General features: G+C 47.6%; 1 protein-coding gene across 3 annotated transcripts in view; it reads left to right on the top strand.

The window, feature by feature from the left end:
* Window positions 1-21,180, top strand: part of MEN1 (menin 1) — an 82,996-nt gene that overhangs the window by 53,510 nt on the left and 8,306 nt on the right. For all 3 annotated transcript variants that reach the window (XM_018567069.1, XM_018567070.1, XM_018567068.1), the window contains 2 exons: window positions 2,532-2,619; window positions 10,842-10,978. In XM_018567069.1, coding sequence (XP_018422571.1) covers window positions 2,532-2,619; window positions 10,842-10,978 — 225 coding nt within the window. The remainder of the gene's footprint in view (window positions 1-2,531; window positions 2,620-10,841; window positions 10,979-21,180) is intronic.

The following is a 21,180-nucleotide window of genomic DNA, read 5'->3' as shown; positions in this document are numbered from 1 at the left end:
AACACATCTCCACTTCTCGAGTTACACCACTGCATCCGACGCTTTACATTGCACTTGGTTATGTAAAGCTTGGATGCAACTGCTCGGCCATGGAAACCCATTCCATGAAGCTATCTACTCACTCTTGTGCCTATCTGAAGGCCACACGAAGTTTGGAGGTCTGTAGCTATTGACTCTGCAGACAGTTGGCAACATCTGCCAACTGTGTGCTTCAGCATGCGCTGACTTCGCTCTGTCATTTTACGTGGCCTACCACTTCGTGACTGAGTTGCTGTTGTTCCCAGTTGCTTCCACTTTCTTATAATACCACTAACAGTTGACTGCAGAATATTTAGTAGCAAGGAAATTTCACGGATGGACTTATTGCACATGTGGCAACCTATCACGGTACCACGCTTGAATTCAGTGAGCTCCTGAGAGCGACCCATTCTTTCACAAATGTTTGTAGAAGCAGTCTGCATGCCTAGGTGCTTGGTTTTATACTTTTTATATAATATTAATTTAAGATTTTGTTTGGCACATTTTTGTAATTTACACATTGCTAGGAGCTTATATATTTAGCGCTGTGCAGAATACTCTTATTATTGAAGAGCAAGCACGCTCTGAGCATAGCAGCATTATATTTAACTAGGGTTGTCCCGATACCGATGCTAGCATCAAAATCGGGCCCGATACAGGGCATTTTGACAAGTACTTGTACTTGTCAAAATGCCCCAATACATAGCGCCATGTTTGTTTGTAATTAGAACCCCACCTGGAGCTCCTCCCACCGGACCAGCGATGACTCGTCACTGCTCTCTCCGGTGTTCCAACACAGTGAGTGAGGGCAGATGGGGAAGGGGGGCACTATTAAGCAAAGTATAATTGTAAATGTATTGTCTGCACTGTATTAGCAGTATATACTCTATATGTACTACATATAGAGTACACACTGCTAATACAGTGCAGACAATACATTTACAATTATACTCTGCTAACATGAATGGATTAAATGGTCTGTATGTAGCCCTGTACTATGGATCATTTAACCCATTCATGTTAGCAGAGTATAATTGTAAATGTATTGTTGCAGGCACTCTTTATGTACTGTACATATACAGTACAAAAGTAAATAGATTTACAATGATCCCCTGCTAACATAAATTGGGTTAAATGATCCATAGTACAATTACTTGTTATGTACTATTATGTACTATGGATCATGATTTAACCTATTCATGTTAGCAGGGGATAATTGTAACTCTAATACTGCAGTTTACTGGACTTGTGTACTGTATATGTACTATGGATCATGATTTAAAGGAGAACTATGGGGTCAGTGTTTTTCCCCATAGTTCTCCTTAGGGTAATGGGAGGACACAAACTAGCGTCCTCCCGTCACCCTAAGCTCAGTATACCGCGAGCTACAGCGATCGATGTCGAGATCCGCCCAGCTGCGTGACAGTTGGCTCTGCCTATCTAGAGGCAGAGCCAGCTGTACCCGCCCCCTCCCCCGTTCGTTCCGCCAGTCAGCACTGGCGGAGCGGGGACGGGGGAATCCAGCCCCTCCACTGTCACGGCAGAGAGCCGTGACGGGATCGAGAAGTCAGCGAACAGCGGTATGTGTTCGCTGACTTCCCGATCTACTGAGCCAACCTGTGACAGTCTCATTGTCACAGGTCAGCTATAACTATGAGGTGAGTGGAAATCACTTATCTCATAGTTCTCCTTTAACCCATTCATGTTAGCAGGGCAAAATTGTGAGCGCCTTCCACTAGCTGAGCACCGAGACGCGATGCAGCGATCCTGCCCGGCGCCGACTACAAGAGGCACCTCGTGAGGCAACAGGAATCAGAGTGAAACTGTTAGTGAGGGAAGCTGGGACGGGGCTGGCTGTAAATCTATTGCTATAGTGTACTGGACGTGTGTAATGTATATGTAGTACATATATACAGCACACACCTCCACTACATTCCAGCAATAGAGTTACAATTCTCCCCTGCTAACATGAATAGGTTAAATCATGATCCACTCCCCTTAACATGTAGTTGTAATATGGATCATTTAAAGTCACCTGTCCCTTTTAAAAAGGAAAAAAAAAGTATCGGTAATTGGTATCGGCAAGTACATGAGGGGAAGTACTTGTACTTGGGCCTGAAAAAGTGGCATCGGGACTTCCCTAATTTTGACCAATTGTAGGAGTCCTGAGCACGGAATATTATTATACCATGAATCATTCTTGTCACTAATGTTCATGAATAAATGTGAAGCGAAAGTTTTACTACAAATGTGCAAGAAAAAATAATCAAGTAGGACTGCAGTAGTGTTTTTCATTACCTAACCTACAAAAGACAATATTTCACCCTGATCTATAATTGATATATTTTGAATGTCTAGACCGATAATAGCAAAATTATTTTTAAAAGCTTGTTAAGCTTCAAACATGATTTTTGTGGACTATTTCACACATGCTTAATAATAAGGATTAAATCAAGATTTACCATTCCTCCTTCACAATCACAATTGTTTTTTCTCAATCGCCACGTACTTAGGTATCCAATGGCTTTGGGTAATTTAGCAGACCTTGAAGACCTTGCTCCAACACCTGGGCGTCCAAAGCCCCTTGAACTCTATCATAAGGTAGGAGTCTTAACTCCTATTCTTGTAATTTAACTTGGTATGTTTATGTACTAGAACATTTGCTTGCATCAATTTGATTGAATTTAAAGTAAAACCCCAAAAGGTTTTAGTTATACTTACAATGCATCTTTCATAAACCTGACATGCAGTGTTTCTTTTGACATTAATAGCAGCTATATATTTCCCAATCTCTGCTTAATATCAGAATCACCCTGTCAGAGTCCGTAATCAAGCTGTTTAGATCTTCTCTATGGAATGATAATGAGGCCTTCCAGCAGCCAAAGCATCTATCACAGATGGATATTTCCAACTTTGTTGAATATCTCTTTTAGGGTGTTACAGCTCTAACTTTTTTCTATGGAGGATTACGAAGGATGGAATTAACTCCATGTCCACTATGTTTTACAGTAGGTTTCAGGACAGGCATAAGTCTCCTGTAATTCACTTGGCACCAATTCACAAAACTTACTGATTATAAAGCAGCAGCATGGGAGATGAAGAATAGAGGTCAAAATCAATGTCCAGGAAATGGGCACTGAGACAGTGGAGATGGTAGGGAGTGTGTCAGTGGAATTGGGGACAATGGTGGTTGAAAAGGGGACACCAAAACTGAAGCAGGTTATTAGTAGGCACAGTGTTTGGGTGTCTAGAACAGTGGAAATGGCACTGGGGACGTATAAAAATAGGAAAGGGCATTGTTAACGGGTAATATGTAAACACAGAAATGGGCCAGTGGAGCCGAGATCACTATTGGACCAGTAGTAGTGGAGATTAGACTATTTGGCATGGTGAATTAAAAAAAATACTTGAGATTATCTGAAGATGTGTGCACAGACTGTGAAACTGTGTTCTGAGGGGTTAACACACATGTGCTGAGAACTGGGCACTGAGCGTATAACGTACATACCCTGGGTACTGAGGGGCTGACACACGTGTTGGCCACAAAGGGGTTAACGCTCATGTGCTGGGTAGTGATGGGTGGGAGAATAATGCCCATAACATGATAGCGAGGTGATCAGATCACATGTTTGGCATTGGGTGGTGAGGGGTTAGGCCACGTGAGCTGGGTACTGGGCACTGAGGGGTCAACACATACACTGATGACTGAGGGTTTAGAGTTTGACACACAGTTGCTGGGGACAGGGTCCTGAGGGGTTTACACATATTGGGGAAGACTGGGTGCTGAGGGGCTGTCACATGTACCAAAGAATAGGAATGTGGGGTTAACGCACATGAACTGGGAAATGGTTGCTCAGGGGTTAATGCTAATATTGCCAGACATAAAGTACATTGCAGACTTGTCATATTCATTTTCATGCATGTGCTGTTGAAGCTGATTACTGAGGGGAAGTGCACATTCACTGCAAATAGGTCTCTGAGGGGTTATGCAGAGGGGGAAGGGAACAGAGACTGATACTGAACTAAACTTCTCTTGAGTGCTGAACCTGTTGACTGGGTGTCAGGGCTCAGTGAGGAAATACCTATGGGGAGGACATGACACTGTTCAGTATGCAATGTGTGTGGTGATATCATGGTACTGCACAGTGAGGAGTCCCTGGAGGACATACTGGAGATTGTGAGTGCTGGGAAAAGGATACAGAGAAATGACGACTGTATGGAGGTGGGATCTTACAGGGGAAAGGCCAGTCTGTGTGCTTGGGGTCGGGGGTGCAGAATTTCACCAGGGAAACGCCAATCTGTGTGCTTGGGGTGAAATTGTATTGGGGCAAGACCATTTTGTGTGCTAGGGTTGGGATTTCACTGGAGAAAGATTAGTCCTGTGTGTTAGCTAAATTAATTAACTAGAGGCAGACTTCCCTAGTTACACATGACAAAGTGAGTGTAGAATTTGTACATTTATTAAGGGTATTCGGTGTTAATACACCTCTCTGCAGAGCTAACTGAAATATTTTCCCCAGTCATCTTCCAGGACAGCCAATGAGAGAAGGCTCGGCCTGCCTGCAACTGCAAACACATGATCCACATTAGATAAAAAAGCACTTCCTACTACCCCAACTCAGTATTTTTTGTGCTTCCTCCGGCTACACAGGAACATCGTAATGTTTATTATGTTCATGGGCCCTGTTTTAGAATTGGGGCCTCCCCCTGATATGCTCCGGGACCTATCCAAGGGGCAGCATGACCTGCTACAGCGCATGCAGGGGTTCCCATCGGACCCCTGTCCCGATTGCTCAAGCCAAGGTCTCCCTCCGTAACTGACGGAGTGGAAACCATCCTCCACGGCATGTGAGGCTCCAGATGGAAGCCCCCCAGGGTGCAGCAGTGGCTGGCCTATTGTTTACCTCATGGTCCATTCGGCTGTCCTTGAGCCAGCAGTCATTTTAGTATGGTTACTGGCCAGAAGGGGTGGGCCCCTAATGTGACGCAACTGCTCTGTTGGGGCCTGCGGGACATGGTGCTCACCCCGGGGGCAGGGAGCCGCATGGCCGGAATTGGGTGAAGAAGACCAGGGCTGATCTGGTGCCAGGGTCTCCATCCCCCCCCCACGGTTGGAAACCCAGGCAGTCTGTCTCTCGCTCTCCCCTTGCGTTGCCGGGGGTGGAGGTGCATTTGCTTGCTTACCGGCTGGATGAGGCCTCCTGACATGACGGGCGCCAGCTACGTTGGTGTACGCTCTCAGAGGGGGAAGGTCTGGTGAGCCACAAGGAGGAAGTGATGTCAGTGCCGGAACGCGTGACACGCCCACCGCTCGGGCCACACTACTTCAAGGCAGTGGGGAAGGGGCCGGGCCGCTTGCTCAGAGAACTGCAGCTAACCGCTCTGCCACGACTTCAGCAAGCTACCATTGCACACCTAAGGCTGACTGGGTCCACATACAGCCAGCTGGGATGCCGGGAGTGGACCAGAAGCACGGTAGGCAGACAAAGTCAAGATGCTGGACCACGACATGCCTCTCCAGATCTGGGAGAACACTGCACTGGCCCTAAGGTAGGCGAGTCTTTATTTGGGAAACTACCCTTTTTAACCCTGCTTGTATTGGGGGCCTGTGTAGACAGGACAAGAGGGTTGGTACTCTACATTTGGTCCTGTTGCTAGATGGGAGGGGCACTGGCTGATTCCATCCTTCGTGTCTTGCATAGGTCAAGGCCTCGGAGGAGAAGCCCCTTGCTGAAGCCGGTTGCTCCTGTCCAAAGGGTATAAAATGCGCCTCTTGCAATGCCAAGATGTCGTCTTCTTGGTCCAAACCCTTATGCAAAGCATGTGCACTGCACAATTATTAGGCAAGTGAGTATTTTGACCAAATCACAATTTTTATGCATATTGTCCAACTCCAAGCTGTTTAAGCTTGAAGGCTTATTGCATTTAAAGTGACATTAAACCCTCAGATTTTTTAACATAAAACAATACTGTAATGTGTGCCTTACTGTAATCCATGGTTGTTTCCCTTCTCTTTGCTGCTCTTCATTTTAAATCTGTATCTGTTCTCATGCTGGGCAGAACTTCTGTTTTGCAGCAGACTGCCTTGTCTCTGGAATGGCTACATGGTGTCTGTGTATAGGCTTGCAACCTGAGCCAGCACTACAGGAAGAGGCAGTCAGCTGCAAAGGGAAGTTCTCCCCAAGCATGAGAAGACATGAGGATTTAAAGGGAAGAGCAGCAAAGAGAAGGGAAACAACGATGGATTACAGTAAGGTACACATTACAGTATTGTTTTATGTTAAAAAATCTGAGGGTTTAATGTCATATCAGGTGATGTGTATGTGTGTAATGAGGGAGGGTGTGGCCTTAGGAGATCAAACCCCTATATCAAGGTGTGCATAATAATTAGGCAGCTTTGTTTCCTCAGGCAAAATGGGCCAAAAAGGAGATGTAAATTGTTGTCTTTTCTGCCCGTGCGTGCCCGCTAGGGGGCGCGCGCGAGCAGAAAAAAATTGCCGTCTGGAGACGGCAACCCGCAGATGCTGCAGTGCCGTCCGTCCGTTTTTTTACTACGGGCGGACGGCAAGAGGTTAAAAAGAGATTAGATTTAAAAATTGTAAAAAGTCTTTCAGAGGGATGCAGCACTCTTGAAATTGCTAGGATATTGGGGCGTGATCACAGAACCATGAAACGATTTGTTGCAAATAGTCAATATGGTCACTAAGAACGTGTTGAGAAAGAAAGACACAAGTTAACGGTCAAAAATTTGAGAAGAATCAAACGTGAAGCTACCAGGAACCCATTATCCTCCAGTACTGTCATATTCCAGAAGTACAAGGGTTTCAGTGCTCAGAGACATGGCCAAGGTAAGGAAGGACGAAACCCAACCACCACTGAACCAAGACGCATAAGTTGAAACGTCAAGACTGGGCCAAGAAATATCTGAAGACAGATTTTTCAAAGGTTTTATAGACTGATGAGATGAGTGACTCTTGACGGACCAGATGGATGGGCCCGTAGCTGTATCAGTAACGGGCACAGAGCTCCACTTCGACTCAGACGCCAGCAAGGTGGAGGTGGGGTACTGGTATGGGCTGGTATTAAGGATGAGCTAGTTGGACCTTTTCGGGTTGAAGATGGACTCAAAATCAACTCTCAAACCTACTGCCAAGTAGAGCTGCAGCTAACGATTATTTTCAAAATCGATTAGTTAGCCGATTATTGAGTTCGATTAATCGGTTAATCGGATAAAAAATAAAATACATTTTAAAAAATGGCTCCAGTGATGAGCTACTAGTTTGTATTGAGATTGTAGTCCACCACGGGAGCAAACTTGGAGTGGTGATAGTAAATAAGAAAAGAAAAAAAAGTGTGGTGCGCAATATAGTGAAATGAAAAGTGTAAAACTATATAGCAATGAATGCAGAATGGCAACGGCTATAGAGGACTACAAATCCCAGCAATAGTACATTATACAGCACAATACAGAATACCACCAGCTATAGAGGCATACAACAAATGCCAGCAAAACATTACAGCTGGCGGTATTATGCATTGCGCTGTATAATGTACTATTGCTGGGTTTTGTAGTCCTCTATAGCTAGTGGTATTCGCCATTGCACCACTGTATAATGTATTATTGCTGGGTTTTGTAGTCCTCTATAGCTGGTGGTATACCGCATTGCGCTGTATGATGTATTATTGCTGGGATTTGTAGTCCTCTGTATAACATATAGCACAATGTACCATCAGCTATAGAGGAATACAAATACCATCAATACATTATAGAGCACCATGTGTGGGAAAGTGCAGGCTTACCTGAGCAGTCTTCCAGCAACTTGCTTCTGAGATCGGGCCTGTCTATCGGCAATTGTCATACCCCCACACCTGCTCCTCCTTACTTCTTCTCCCCGCGTCCCTGTGCCGATCGTGGATGTGGGAGGCCGGTGAGCGTGAGGCGGGGAGGAGGTGCGGGCGGGTCTGGCAGCGGCGAGCGTGAGGGGGTGAGGAGGTGCGGCGCGCAGCTTGTGTGGAGCAGTGAACAGGGCCAACTAACCAGAAGCCGATTAATCGATGATTGCAAAAGTTGACAACTTTTTCAATAATCGATTATGTCGATTAGTTGTTGCAGCCCTACTGCCAGGTTTTAGAAGACACTTTCTTCAAGCAGTGGTACAGGAAAAAGTCTGCATCTTTCAAGGCCTTAGAGCCCATTCACACCATGTCCGGATCAGATGCTGTACATTGCATTTTTCTTCAGCACCAAAAATGCATCCCAATGCATTTCTATGTGATTTTTGGGTTCTGTTCACACCAGGCCAGTCTGTTCCAGTGCAAGAAAAAAAAATGTTGCATGTCACATTTTTCCTGCACTGGAACGCATCTCAACGCGTCACAAATGCACTGGAACGCAAGAGAAGTTATGACATCGAGCAGGAAGAGATTAATTTGCATAATGACGTTACCTCCCAAAAAACGCACTGGAACGCGTCACAAACGCACCACACCGCGTTTGAAGAAACGTATGCAGATCTGGTCTGGACATGGTGTGACAGGGCCCTGAAAGATGAAAGAAAAATGACATGGCCCCTTCCTCACCTGACCCAAACCCTATGGAGAATTTGAGGGCCCTTCTTAAATGAGAGATATACAGTGAAGGTAAACAGTACACCTCTCTGAACAGTGTCTGGGAGGCTGTGGTTGCTGCTGCACAAAAAGTTGATAGTCAATAGATGAAGGAACTGACAGACTCCACGGATGGCTTATGACTGTTAGGTGGGCTATATTGGTCACTTATTTTGTTTTTGAAAATGTCAGAAATGTTTATTTGTAAATTTTGAGTTTGTTTATTATTCTCACTTTAACAGATGGGGAAAAAAAAGTGAGATGGGAAAATCTTTGTTTTCCATTTAGTTGCATAATAATCCTGCACACTAATAGTTGCCCAATAATTGTGCACACATAGACATTCTCCTAAGAAAGCCAAAACCTCACTTTTACCTTCTTAAATATTCAGGTTTGAGGTCTATTAACATTTTGGATTGACACCGCACTGTAGTCGTTCAAACTAAATTAATCCTCAAAAATAGAACTTGCCTAATTATTGTGCACACAGTGTATAGAGAAACTGGTCGCCAAAGAATCTGCAGGAATGTTTAAGGGTCTTTTAGACTCTATGAGGGAAGAAATGGTTTCTACGTTCCAATCATTCAGATCCATCATTCAAAATTCTGTAGGACTGATTTCAGGGCTCCCAAACATCCGGGTGCCATCTGGGGAAGGTAGCTCGATTATGCTGAGAGCTATGTGTGCAAGAACGTACCCAATGAGTCTTCAGATTCCCAGATAGATTCAGGGGACCAGGCAGCAGATAGATCAGAGTAGGAGGAACAGCAAGTTAAGTCCGCTACGTATCTGTTTCCTTCCTTAGTGACGGGTGAATTGTTAAAGGCTATTTGGAATACCTTGGGTATCAAAGAGGAAAAGCATTTTCCTAGTTCCCGTTTACTGGCTCGTAGAAGCGATCTGGCGACAGCTGAGTCACCAGAATCGCTTCTATTGTAAAGCCGGCCGTTGGCTTTACGAAAGTAAACCGGGTCACGGCGAGAGTCTGTTTAAACGGGCCCGATGTCAGTAACGTACACTGTACATCACTGGTCATGAAGGGGTTAAGAAGTGAAAACGCAAGGGCAATTTTCTCTTTAACCCTCCTCAGCAAGCCTCAAAATCACAATGACCTGTTCTTCCACTCCGGGAATCCCTACGGGGGGAAAACGTTCCAATTTGGGACTTATCTGTTGTGCTTCAGGGGTTCCTCAAACCACCTTTTGAGCTGCTGCAGGAATGCGCTCTCAGAGAATTTACTCTAATAACTACCCTTCTGGTGGCCTTGGTTTCTGCCGGGAGAGTTGGTGCGATATAGGCATTTTCCATCTTGGATCCATACTGCACCATTCTGACGGATAAAATTGTGTTAAGACCTGACCTAGCTTTTCTGCCAAAAGTGGCGCCTAGCATAAGACTTGGGAGTTAGTCATCCCCTCTTTTGCCACTAACCCGACTAATGACAGAGTACGTAAATGGAAGGGCATCGACGTGAGACAGTGCGTTCTGGAATATTTAACAGTCACGGAACCTTGGAGACCATCTAGTAACCTTTTTGTCCTATTTGGTGGTCCTAGGAAAGGTAACAGAGCCACAAAAAGCACCATAGCTAGATGGATCAAGACCGCCATAGTAGAAACATACAAAGCGCAGGGCAAAACCTTACCAGGTGATTCCACAGCACACTCAACGAGAGCCTGGGCGACTTCTTGGCAGAAAGAGCAGGGGCTACTCCAGGCCAGATCTGCAGGGCAGCCACTTGGTCCAACTTTCAGACCTTCGTCAGGCATTTCAGGATCGATATGCTTACAGAGCAGGATAAAGCGTTTGGCAGGAAGGTCCTGCAAGCTGTAGTACCACCCTAAGTAGGTGAACTTAGTCCTCACTAATTCTCCCATTGGCTGTCCTGGAAGATGAGTTAGTTACTTGGTAGCTCTGTTTCCAGGAATCCTCCAGAACATCAGGTTCCCTCCCAGAGAAATCAATTTTTAGCATCCTATGTAGGGTGGTAAAGGGAGAAGTTACCATACTTGAAGGTTACACATTCGTTTGCCTTCGGTCCAAGAGGTTACTTAGTTGGTGTCATAGGAAGTGCTTTTTTTTAATCTAATGTGGATGATGTGTTTTCTGTTGTAGCCAGATGCAGCCTTCTTTCCTTGGCTGTCCTAGAAGATTCCTGGAAACAGAGTTACCAGGTAACTAACTCGTGTTTTTTCATTATTTTTTTTTCTTTAAAGGCTATACAGTCCTCCAAAGTACACTATGAGAATCAGCACTTGTATCCACACATTTATTTGGCTGCTTATCACTGCCGGAACAAGGATGTAAGAGAAGCATTAAAATCCTGGGCTGAGACCTCAGCAGTTATTCAAGAGTGAGTATTTGGGATTTATTTATTAATTTTCTGCAGTAGCTCAAAGGAAATGTGCGGAATCGTATAATTTTTCAATAAGTTATTTTTGCACTACTTTTTTCCTAATAAAGTTCTGTGCCGTACCAATTTTCTTATCTTTTTCAGAGCCACTAAAGACAAAAATGTACATACGAGTTACACTCTCACGTTAACGTTGACAAATGGGAGTGTAGAATTTCTCTTCCTTTTCACAGATGTGATAGCCCCATGTGTGAAAGCATTTGTTATTCACACCTTGAAGTAGAATGCAGTACAGAATTTTTATTAACCCTTGCAGTGGGGTTATCCCTGCACTGCAAGGGTTAACTGCTCTTTTTGCTAAGGTAAAAAAAAAAAAAGTTATACCTGATCCTCAGAGCCAGCAGCACTCCCTCCAGCCTGTCTCCTCCACTGCAGTGATGGTATCTCCCTCAGCTTCCTCACGTCCTATACACTGTATTGGACATGATGACTTGAGGATTCCTAGACTGCTGCAGAGGAAGGGGAGTGAGGCTCCAGGGCCAGTCTAAGAGCAAGCTGACTTGGAGGATTGGATGTGTATAGCTTTCCCTCTGTGTTGTGACTAATGTTAAAAACTGCTCCACTAATTCAAATATTAGAAGAAATATTTTTTTAGTTTTTTTTGTGTTGCTCAGCATAGCCTTTTTTTATTATTACAGGTATTTATATATTGCTGACAATTTACGTAGCGCTTTACATAGTGTACATTCACATCTATCGTTGCCCTCAATCTAAGGTCCCTATGTCACATCCAGGTGCACTAACACACTCGCCAAATAATTTCGACCACCCAGTGGTATATAATCTGCTAGATGATAGTTTATTCATAAAAATCAGAACACTTGCATTTAAAAGGGTTATTCAGCACTGTAAAAACGGCTTGTATGAGCTCAGCTCCATCTCTTCACCCGAAAGCCTCTCTAGCAGTTTTACACTGTGTGCGATCTTGGTTTTCTATTTTGAGCGGAAAAGAGAAATTTGGGAGAGACGCCAAGCCAGACTCATCATTTTGAGCTGTTGGTGATTCATTGGAGAGGTGATTCAGTGGAGACATTGGACACCAGGGAGGTGTGCAGAGCGAGTATAGACCACTGGGTGGTCGGAATTATCTGGCAAGTGTGCTAGTGCTTGCTCACCTGGAGGTGGATCACTGGTGATTTAATAGTGAATTGAAGCACAGAAGTCACAAGAGATTGTGGAACTTTATATGCAATGATTATTTCACTCACTGATGTAATATAAAGAAAGTGAACACAAGGATTTCAGCACGTTTATTTTGGATCACATCAATCCAAAGGAGGCTGCCGCTGCCTGGATTTGACCGGCCCTGATCGCATACCGAGGCAGCGATCCGGGACGGTCTGACTTTTTTTTTTTTTTAGAGGTGGCCCGAACCTGGGCTCGCATGCCAGCCGCGAGGACCCCGCGTGCCCTAGGTTCGCCGCCACTGCCCTAAGAAGAGCTGCCCGAATAAGAAGCTTCATGGCAGGATCACCAGGTAATATTTTGTTAAAAGCTGCAGATTAGCATTATTACTATATATATACATATATATAGCGATAGGCCACTCCCCCACTGCTCGAAATGGCTTCTCTGCCTGTATGTGTGCTCGGTTGGCACCTGGCCTATGTGTATTTATATCTGTTCAATTTCTCTGTACATGCATATATCTGTCTAGGCAGTGCTTGTTATAGACTATGCATTCATCACCTGATTACCACACCTGCAATTGTTTTACTGTGGTGGGATTGTGATGTAATTAGTACATCACATGATCACGGCAGACTAGGGGATTGGCTAATTTTGACAGTATGGTGTGTATATATGTATATGGTTTCACTTGTGTTTGTATCACTCATTTTGCCTGATGAAAGGGATCCTGTGAGACCCCAAAACATTGCTTTTTGATGCATTATGCTATGTTTCATGCGTCAATAAACAGACGCCATTGATTCATTACTTGGAGTGCCGGTGTGTATATGTTATCCTGTGATTATAGACGGTTGCCATCCATCGACTGCCGCAGCACCCGTCTTTTATAAGGAACATCGGTTTTGAGTGCGATGGTTTCATGGACTGTATCCGGAAGGAAAGAACCTGTCCGCGGGACGCAACAGAGATTCTATCTTGTAGCCCGAGGACACCAGTTCCCGCACGCAGGAATCAGAGACGCGGGACAACCAGAGATCCGCAAAGAGTCGAAGGCCCCCCCCCACCCTGGAAACCAGAGAAGGGGGAAGACCTTCATGCGGAAGGCGGCTTACCTGGGGGCTTGGCAGCTTTCGGCTTCCACGGACGCTTGGCGCCCTGGCTAGGGGGAGGCTTGTTAAACTTACCGCCCTTCTCTGAGGATGGAGGCGGCCGAAAAAGCCGCTTGTGAGCGGAAAAGTAAGGACCCGGCTTGCGTCGCTGATCCCTCTGCTTCTTAGCCTAAGGCAGAAAAGTACTTTTCCCGCCTGAGAGATCTTTAATGATCTCATCCAGTGTAGCTCCAAACAAACGATCCCCAGTAACGGAAAGCTCCGTCAGAGCCTTCTTGGAAGCCTGATCAGCAGACCAGCACTTAAGCCAAAGAAGTCGGTGGAGCGTAGCCGCTGACAGTTTTGACACCAGTGGAGAAGCATCCAGGGCCAAGTTACAAACATACTTCCGGCCCTGCACCAACTGGTCAGCTAACTCAATATAAGCAGGAGAGACGTTCTCCTCAGCGAGACCCTGGTGCAGCATCTTAGCCCACTCCGTCAGAGTCCTGAGAGACTAAAGCAGAGGCCAAAACCGGATGCATAAGAGCACCCGAAACGAGTACATGGTCCTGGACACGGCCTCCGCCTTCCTGTCAGTAGGATCCCGAAAGGAAGGTGAATCCTCCACTGGAATAACAGTTGCTTTGTTTAGATGCGAAACCGGGGGATCCACCGCGGGATGAGTCGCCCACTTAGTCAAGAACGACTCCTCAAAAGGATAACGGACCGAGAAGCGTTTAGGAACCGAAAAGGACTTTGTTGGTGGCTTCCACTCCTTGTAGATCAAATCATCAAAGAAAGGAATACAAACGTTCCACCAGGGAAGGCCCTGGTGGAACGTTTGCTCTTATGCGTCCCAAACTGAACTGGAGGAAGCGCAGAAGAACTCGGGGCCTCCTCAATCTTGAGCATCTCCCTGACAGCACGAATCAGGGTAGAGACCAATTCGCGCTCCTGAACCATAAGGGAAGCGCTTGACTCATCCTAACTACCCAAAGCTGGCGGTGAAGAATCCCCCTGGTCAGGGCGGGATGAGGCCGCAGGTATCTCACCCTCCTCCAATTCCCCGAAAGAATAGGGGAAGGCAACGGCAGAGCGCGCTTCTTAAGGGACCTCTGCATCAAGGTGCGTTCAATGTGCGTCACAAAACTGTCCATGGTAGTGGAAAACACCTCTAAGGACAAGGCAGTGCCGGCGGCACTGACCACCCCCGCCGTAGCCCCCTAGGAGGGCAAAGGAGATTGGGAAAGCGACGCTGGCGTACAGGTTGGACAGAGAGGGGAATGTGAAATATTTTCCAAGGGTTGGCCACACCCCTCACATAGCCCTGTGGACGACTGCACCGCGGTCCATGGTGCCCACCACTAGTGCACACACCAACCGCCCCAGGCAGCAGGCGGAGGGGGACCCCAGAGTAGTGGAAAGCCACAGCAGTCCACACCCCCATGGGTAGTGGAAAGCCACAGCAGTCCAACTCCCGGACTCCAGATCTGTCCCCTGTGAAAAGGCAGCAGCACGTCTCCCAGCAATCCGCCGACAAAAAGGATCGCCGGCCGCCGCTGTGTAAACCGGAAGGGACGTCCCAGAAAGGCAAGGAAGCCCTCATCCAAGATGGCGAAGAGGAGAAGCTCCCGAAAACAAATTCTAATTTTCATTTGTTTCGTCTGAAGATGCGGGCACCATTTTTTCAGTGGGGGCCCTGGACCAGATCTCATTGGGTCCCTCCAGCCTCGAGCCCTTGTGCAGCCACAGGGGCGGTAGGTCTGCATTCCCTGTATCTACGGCCTCTCCCCGCTACCTCTGGGCACTCGCCTGCGCCGCTGTCAGACTAGGATAGGGATGGCGAATGTTTTTGAACCCGAGTACCCAAACTGCGATGCAAAATTTATTTATTTCAAAGTGCCAACACTGAAAATAACTTTAGTGTTGCAGTTTGGACGCTCGGGTTTAAAAAATGTTCAGCATCACTGCCTCAGGAAACATAGGGAATAGAATAGAATAAAAAGATACTAGTTGGAATTTTTTATGTCCCACAGTATTTGCGCAAATGTTTATCAAACAAGTATTTTTAGGATAAAATACACTGAAATGAAATTTAGTGCACAGAAACAGAATATAATGGCAAATTCTTTGGTAAAATATAAAAGACGGGGTCACGCCGGGCAAATAGATACCAAACATGTCAAGTCTTAAAATTTGCTGAATCTGTGAAACCGCAAAGAACTACAATAACCAAAATTTCCCATAGGCAACGCTTTAAATGCTTTTATGGCTCATCAGTTTAGCGCTATCAGTGATTTTTTATAAATTCTTTATTTAAAGAGGTATTTTTCGTTTACAAAACAGGGATGTCCAAATATGCAGTACATGCATGCTGACAATAAGTCAATCTATACATCAGGTATGGACAGATGGGGGAGATAACGGCAGAAACAACTATGCTGCATAGGGTAAAGCATGTGTCGAGAACCTAACCCAGATATTGTCGTGGGGGGTGGATATGCGAGATCACTACAGTCGGTCTCCGTAGTAGGTAGGGGTCCCAGGTAGTTACCCGTATAGGAACGTGGGACCCGAGCTCTTCTATGGGGGCGGGGTCACGACACTAAAGCAGTTTCATATGCTGGAGAGTGGAGGAACTCAGTCCAGTAGAACCAGGTCCTGCCGAATTTGTCAGGGTATTGTGTAGTGAGCTGGTAAGCTCTTCCATGCGGTATATATCATGAATCCTGTTGAGCCATTGCGATATGGTGGGTGGGTCTTTGGTTTTCCATCGTGCTGGGATACACGCTCGGGCTGCGTTAACCAGATGGCGCACGACGGATCGTTTGTAGCTCTTGGTCGGGACGTCATTATGATGCAGGAGGAAGAAGGCCGGGTCTCGAGGCACTGGGAGATCGGTGAACTTTGGGTAGTGATACACACTTGGTCCCAGAAAGCCTTGAGTCATGGGCATGACCAGAAAATGTGGAGAATGTCTGCTGAGGTGTCACCACAGCGCCAGCAAACATCCGTGGTCTGGGGATACATGGAGTGTAGCGAGTGAGGGGTCCTGTACCACCTGGTTACCAATTTGTATCCCGTCTCCTGATACCTATTGCTTATGGAAGATTGGTAGGACAGCGCAAGTAGTTTTGTGCGCTCTCTCGGGGTGAACTGGATCCCCAGATCCTCCTCCCACCTTGTGAGGAACCACAGACTGTCGGGGGTGCAGCTGGAGAGCAGCAATTTGTAGCAGAAGGACAGGGCGTGGCGTGCTGGGCCTTCGAGTACATTCCGACTCATAAAGGGACATTGGTCTGGAGAGTCGAGTAGGGGTGGGAAGGGATTTTAAAAAATGGAGAAGTTGCATGGTACGCCATGGATGTAGGGGTGGAGAGTTGGGATCGGAGGCTGAGGTAAATGATGTGGGCCACGAGGTGCCGCGTAGAAAATGTAGGGCTCTGGGTCCGTTAGCAGCTCCGAGCCGGAGGAGGTATTTGTCGTCTATCCCCGGGGGGAAGGCCAGATTTCCTAAGACTGGGATCAAAGGGGATGGTGCGGGAGACAGGGAGTATTGAGAGAAGGCGGACCGGACCACCGTCAGTGTAGGCATGATGGCGGGGTGGGAGCAAATGGGCGGGGGGAAGGGGGGTGAGCACCAGGGTAGACCTGATAATGGTACCGGAGAGAAGGATTGCTCTAGGCCAGTCCAAAGCTTTGAAGATAAATGTCGGCACCAATCCAGTACTTGTGTCAGGTGGACAGCAATGTAGTAAACATGCACATCTGGTAGACCCATCCCTCCAGAGTCTTTAGGCAGGCGTAGAAGATTGTATTTGAGTCTGGAAGGTTTGCCCACCCAAACAAAGCTAGTGAATAAAGACCTGAGAAACCTAAAGAAGGCGGAGGGTAGCTTAATGGGTAAAGCCTGAAGAGGGTACAGAAGTCTTGGGAGGATTGACTGCTTCAAAATGTTGCAGCGTCCCATCCATGAAAAGGTCCCAGTGCTTAAGGTCAGAGCCGATGGCTGATAGCAGGGGAGGGAAGTTGAGGGAGTAGGCTTGAGAGGGGTTTTTGGGAAGCAGAATGCCCAGGTACTTCAGAGATGAGGGAGACCACTTAAAGGGAAAATTGTCTAGTACCCTCCGGAGGCGGGGGCCTGCGAGGGAGAGATGCATGGCCATGGATTTGTGGGAGTTAACGAGACAGTTTGAGAGTGTACCATATTGTTCAATTTCCGCCAAGAGCACCGGGAGAGAGATGTCAGGTGAGGTAAGAAAGAACAAAAGGTCGTCCGCAAAAGCTGCCACCTTGTGCTGGACGGGGCCTATGCGTACACCCTGTATGTCTGGGTTAGAGCGGACAGTACGGAGGAAAGGTTCTAAGGAAAGGACGAAGAGAAGGGGGGAGAGAGGGCATCCTTTGTGGGTACCATTGGCTATGGAGAATGGGGGCGATATCACTCCGTTCACTCGGACCCTGGCGGAGGGGCAGGAGTAAAGGGCACGTATCCAGGTCAGCATGTGGGTACCTAGGCCTACCGCCTTCAGCGTGGCTGAGAGGAAGTCCCAGGCGACCCTGTCGAATGCCTTCTCCGCGTCGGTGGATAGTAGGACGCAGGGGGAGGCAGACGACAGGGCAGAGTGGATGACCCCCAAGGCTCGGGTGGTATTGTCCCTAGCTTCCCTCGCTGGCACAAACCCCACCTGATCCAGGTGAATCAGGTCAGCCAAGTAGGGGGACAAGCGAAAATAGAGGATCTTGGCAAATAATTTAGTGTCCACATTGAGTAGGGATATGGGTCTGTAGCTTGGGCATAGGGCGGGGTCTTTTCCTTCTTTGGGTATTACCGAGATGTGGGCTAGGAGTGATTCCGGGGGGATAGCAGCTCCATCGCGGAGGGAGGTAAGGGCCCGAAGGAAGTGGAGGGAGAGGTAAGGTAGGAATTTTTTATAGTAAGAGATAGAGAAGCCGTCCGGGCCGGGGGGCTTTGCCTGTTTGTGTGGATTTAATTGCGAATTCCAATTCGGCGGGAGTAATGGGAGATTCCAAAAGGGAACTGACAGAAGGTTCAAGAGAGGGCATGGCTGAGTTGGCGATATATTCGGCAATGCGTGCTGGTCGAGCTTGAGAGGGCGTGGTAGAGGAGGGAGAGGGTGGTTGAGGGAGGTTATAGAGGGATGAGTAATAGTCCTTAAATGCGGTGGCTATCGCCTCCGACGTCGTGGACTTGTTCCCGGAGGAGTGGGTAACGAACGGGATGTAATTTCGGGCGCGTCGCTTACGAATAGCACGTGCTAGATATTTCCCACAACGATTGCCATATTCATAAAACAACCTTCTACATTTCGTTAGGGAGGCTTTGACTTTGGTAAGGCAGATGGTGCGGAGTTGCTCGCGGAGGGAGGATAGCTGGGATCCCACCTCCCGGGTTACGGAGGTCTTATGGCGGGTTTCAAGATGGCGTATTTGGGCCAAGAGGTCAGAGATTTGGGCAAGGCGTAGTTTCTTGAGTCTGGCCCCATGTGCTATAAGAGAGCCCCGTATGGTCGCCTTGTGGGCCTCCCATATGGTGTAGGGGGATACGTCCGGGGTGTCGTTTTCTTGGAAGAAGAACCGAAGTTCTTGTTCGAGAGATGTTAAGACGGTCGGGTCATGGAGTAGGGAATCGTTCAACCTCCACTGCCATGGGCCAGGAGGGGGGCCGCCTAGGGAGAGGGTGAGAAGGATAGGGGCATGGTCTGAAAAGGTAATGTTTCCTATCTCATGCTGGCACAAACCCCACCTGATCCAGGTGAATCAGGTCAGCCAAGTAGGGGGACAAGCGAAAATAGAGGATCTTGGCAAATAATTTAGTGTCCACATTGAGTAGGGATATGGGTCTGTAGCTTGGGCATAGGGCGGGGTCTTTTCCTTCTTTGGGTATTACCGAGATGTGGGCTAGGAGTGATTCCGGGGGGATAGCAGCTCCATCGCGGAGGGAGGTAAGGGCCCGAAGGAAGTGGAGGGAGAGGTAAGGTAGGAATTTTTTATAGTAAGAGATAGAGAAGCCGTCCGGGCCGGGGGGCTTTGCCTGTTTGTGTGGATTTAATTGCGAATTCCAATTCGGCGGGAGTAATGGGAGATTCCAAAAGGGAACTGACAGAAGGTTCAAGAGAGGGCATGGCTGAGTTGGCGATATATTCGGCAATGCGTGCTGGTCGAGCTTGAGAGGGTGTGGTAGAGGAGGGAGAGGATGGTTGAGGGAGATTATAGAGGGATGAGTAATAGTCCTTAAATGCGGTGGCTATCGCCTCCGACGTCGTGGACTTGTTCCCGGAGGAGTGGGTAACGAACGGGATGTAATTTCGGGCGCGTCGCTTACGAATAGCACGTGCTATATATTTCCCACAACGATTGCCATATTCATAAAACAACCTTCTACATTTCGTTAGGGAGGCTTTGACTTTGGTAAGGCAGATGGTGCGGAGTTGCTCGCGGAGGGAGGATAGCTGGGATCCCACCTCCCGGGTTACGGAAGTCTTATGGCGGGTTTCAAGATGGCGTATTTGGGCCAGCAGTTTAGAGATTTGGGCAAGGCGTAATTTCTTGAGTCTGGCCCCATGTGCTATAAGAGAGCCCCGTATGGTCGCCTTGTGGGCCTCCCATATGGTGTAGGGGGATACGTCCGGGGTGTCGTTTTCTTGGAAGAAGAACCGAAGTTCTTGTTCGAGAGATGTTAAGACGGTCGGGTCATGGAGTAGGGAATCGTTCAACCTCCACTGCCATGGGCCAGGAGGGGGGCCGCCTAGGGAGAGGGTGAGAAGGATAGGGGCATGGTCTGAAAAGGTAATGTTTCCTATCTCAGTGGTCGAGACCCGTGGGAGTTGACTGTGGTGTATGAAAAAAAAATCTATTCGCGTATAACGTTGGTGGAGATGGGAGAAAAAGGTGTAGTCCCTCGTGGATGGGTGTTGGATGCGCCAGACATCCGCCAGTTGGTGGTCGTAAAGACAGCGTTTGATGCGGTTCACTTTGCTATAGGATAGGTGGGAGGAGGATGCGGATGAGTCCTGGCTGGGATCGAGGACAAGATTGAAGTCTCCACCCAGGACTAGGAGGCCATCTCGGAAATCGGCTAGGAGTGTCAGGACACGAGTCAAGAAGGAGATCTGGTCATGGTTAGGAAGATACAGATTAGCGAGTGTGACAACCTGGGAACCAATAGTGCCCTTTACAAAGAGTACCCGGCCATCTTCCCCGGCATATTTATCCGTCTCGGTCCAGGGGAGTCTGCGGGACATGACAATACTGACCCCCCGGGATCGCTTGTCGGGGGAACTACGGTGATAGACTGTGGAGTAGCGGTGGTCGCCGAATCGGGGGATCTGATCGGTCTTAAAATGGGTCTCCTGAAGGAGTGCTACGTCGATGCCTTGGCGATGAAGATCCCGTAAGATCATAGTGCGTTTTTCGGGAACATTGAGGCCCTTGGCGTTCAGGGATAAGACCTTGAGGCAAGACATTACCTCAGAGAGCTAGGGGGGGAGACGAGGCAGGGAAGTGAGGAGAAAAAGGGAGGGGGGGTAGAGGGGAAGAAGAAAAGTAAAAAAGAGCAGAAAGAAAACAAAGAGAGGGGAGCAGGTACAGCTACAATGCTGGGTCACCAGCAATTCGGTTCTCCACCGACCCCCGAGGAGCGGTTAGGGAGCTCCAGAGGTCGGGGTAGAGCCGATATCCTACGTGGGGGAAAAGTGGTATGCTACAGCGAGCGAGTCAAGCGACACTTGTAGTGTAAAGGGGTAGGCTTATGAGATGCTACCACCTGGGGTGTAATAAGGGGGGCGAGCTCCAATACTTGCATAACATCAATTAAGGGCAAAACAGCATCTATCCTCAAATAAACATAAACAACAGCATTTCAAATATGCAACAGCAATTGGGGTAACTTCGAGACCA

This window comes from Nanorana parkeri, unplaced genomic scaffold (assembly GCF_000935625.1).
Source record: "Nanorana parkeri isolate BGI_ZX_2015 unplaced genomic scaffold, ASM93562v1 scaffold1004, whole genome shotgun sequence".
Classification (NCBI taxonomy): Eukaryota; Metazoa; Chordata; class Amphibia; order Anura; family Dicroglossidae; genus Nanorana; species Nanorana parkeri.
The sequence above is the reverse complement of the archived record's forward strand: the minus strand, read 5'-3'. Positions and strand labels throughout refer to the sequence as shown.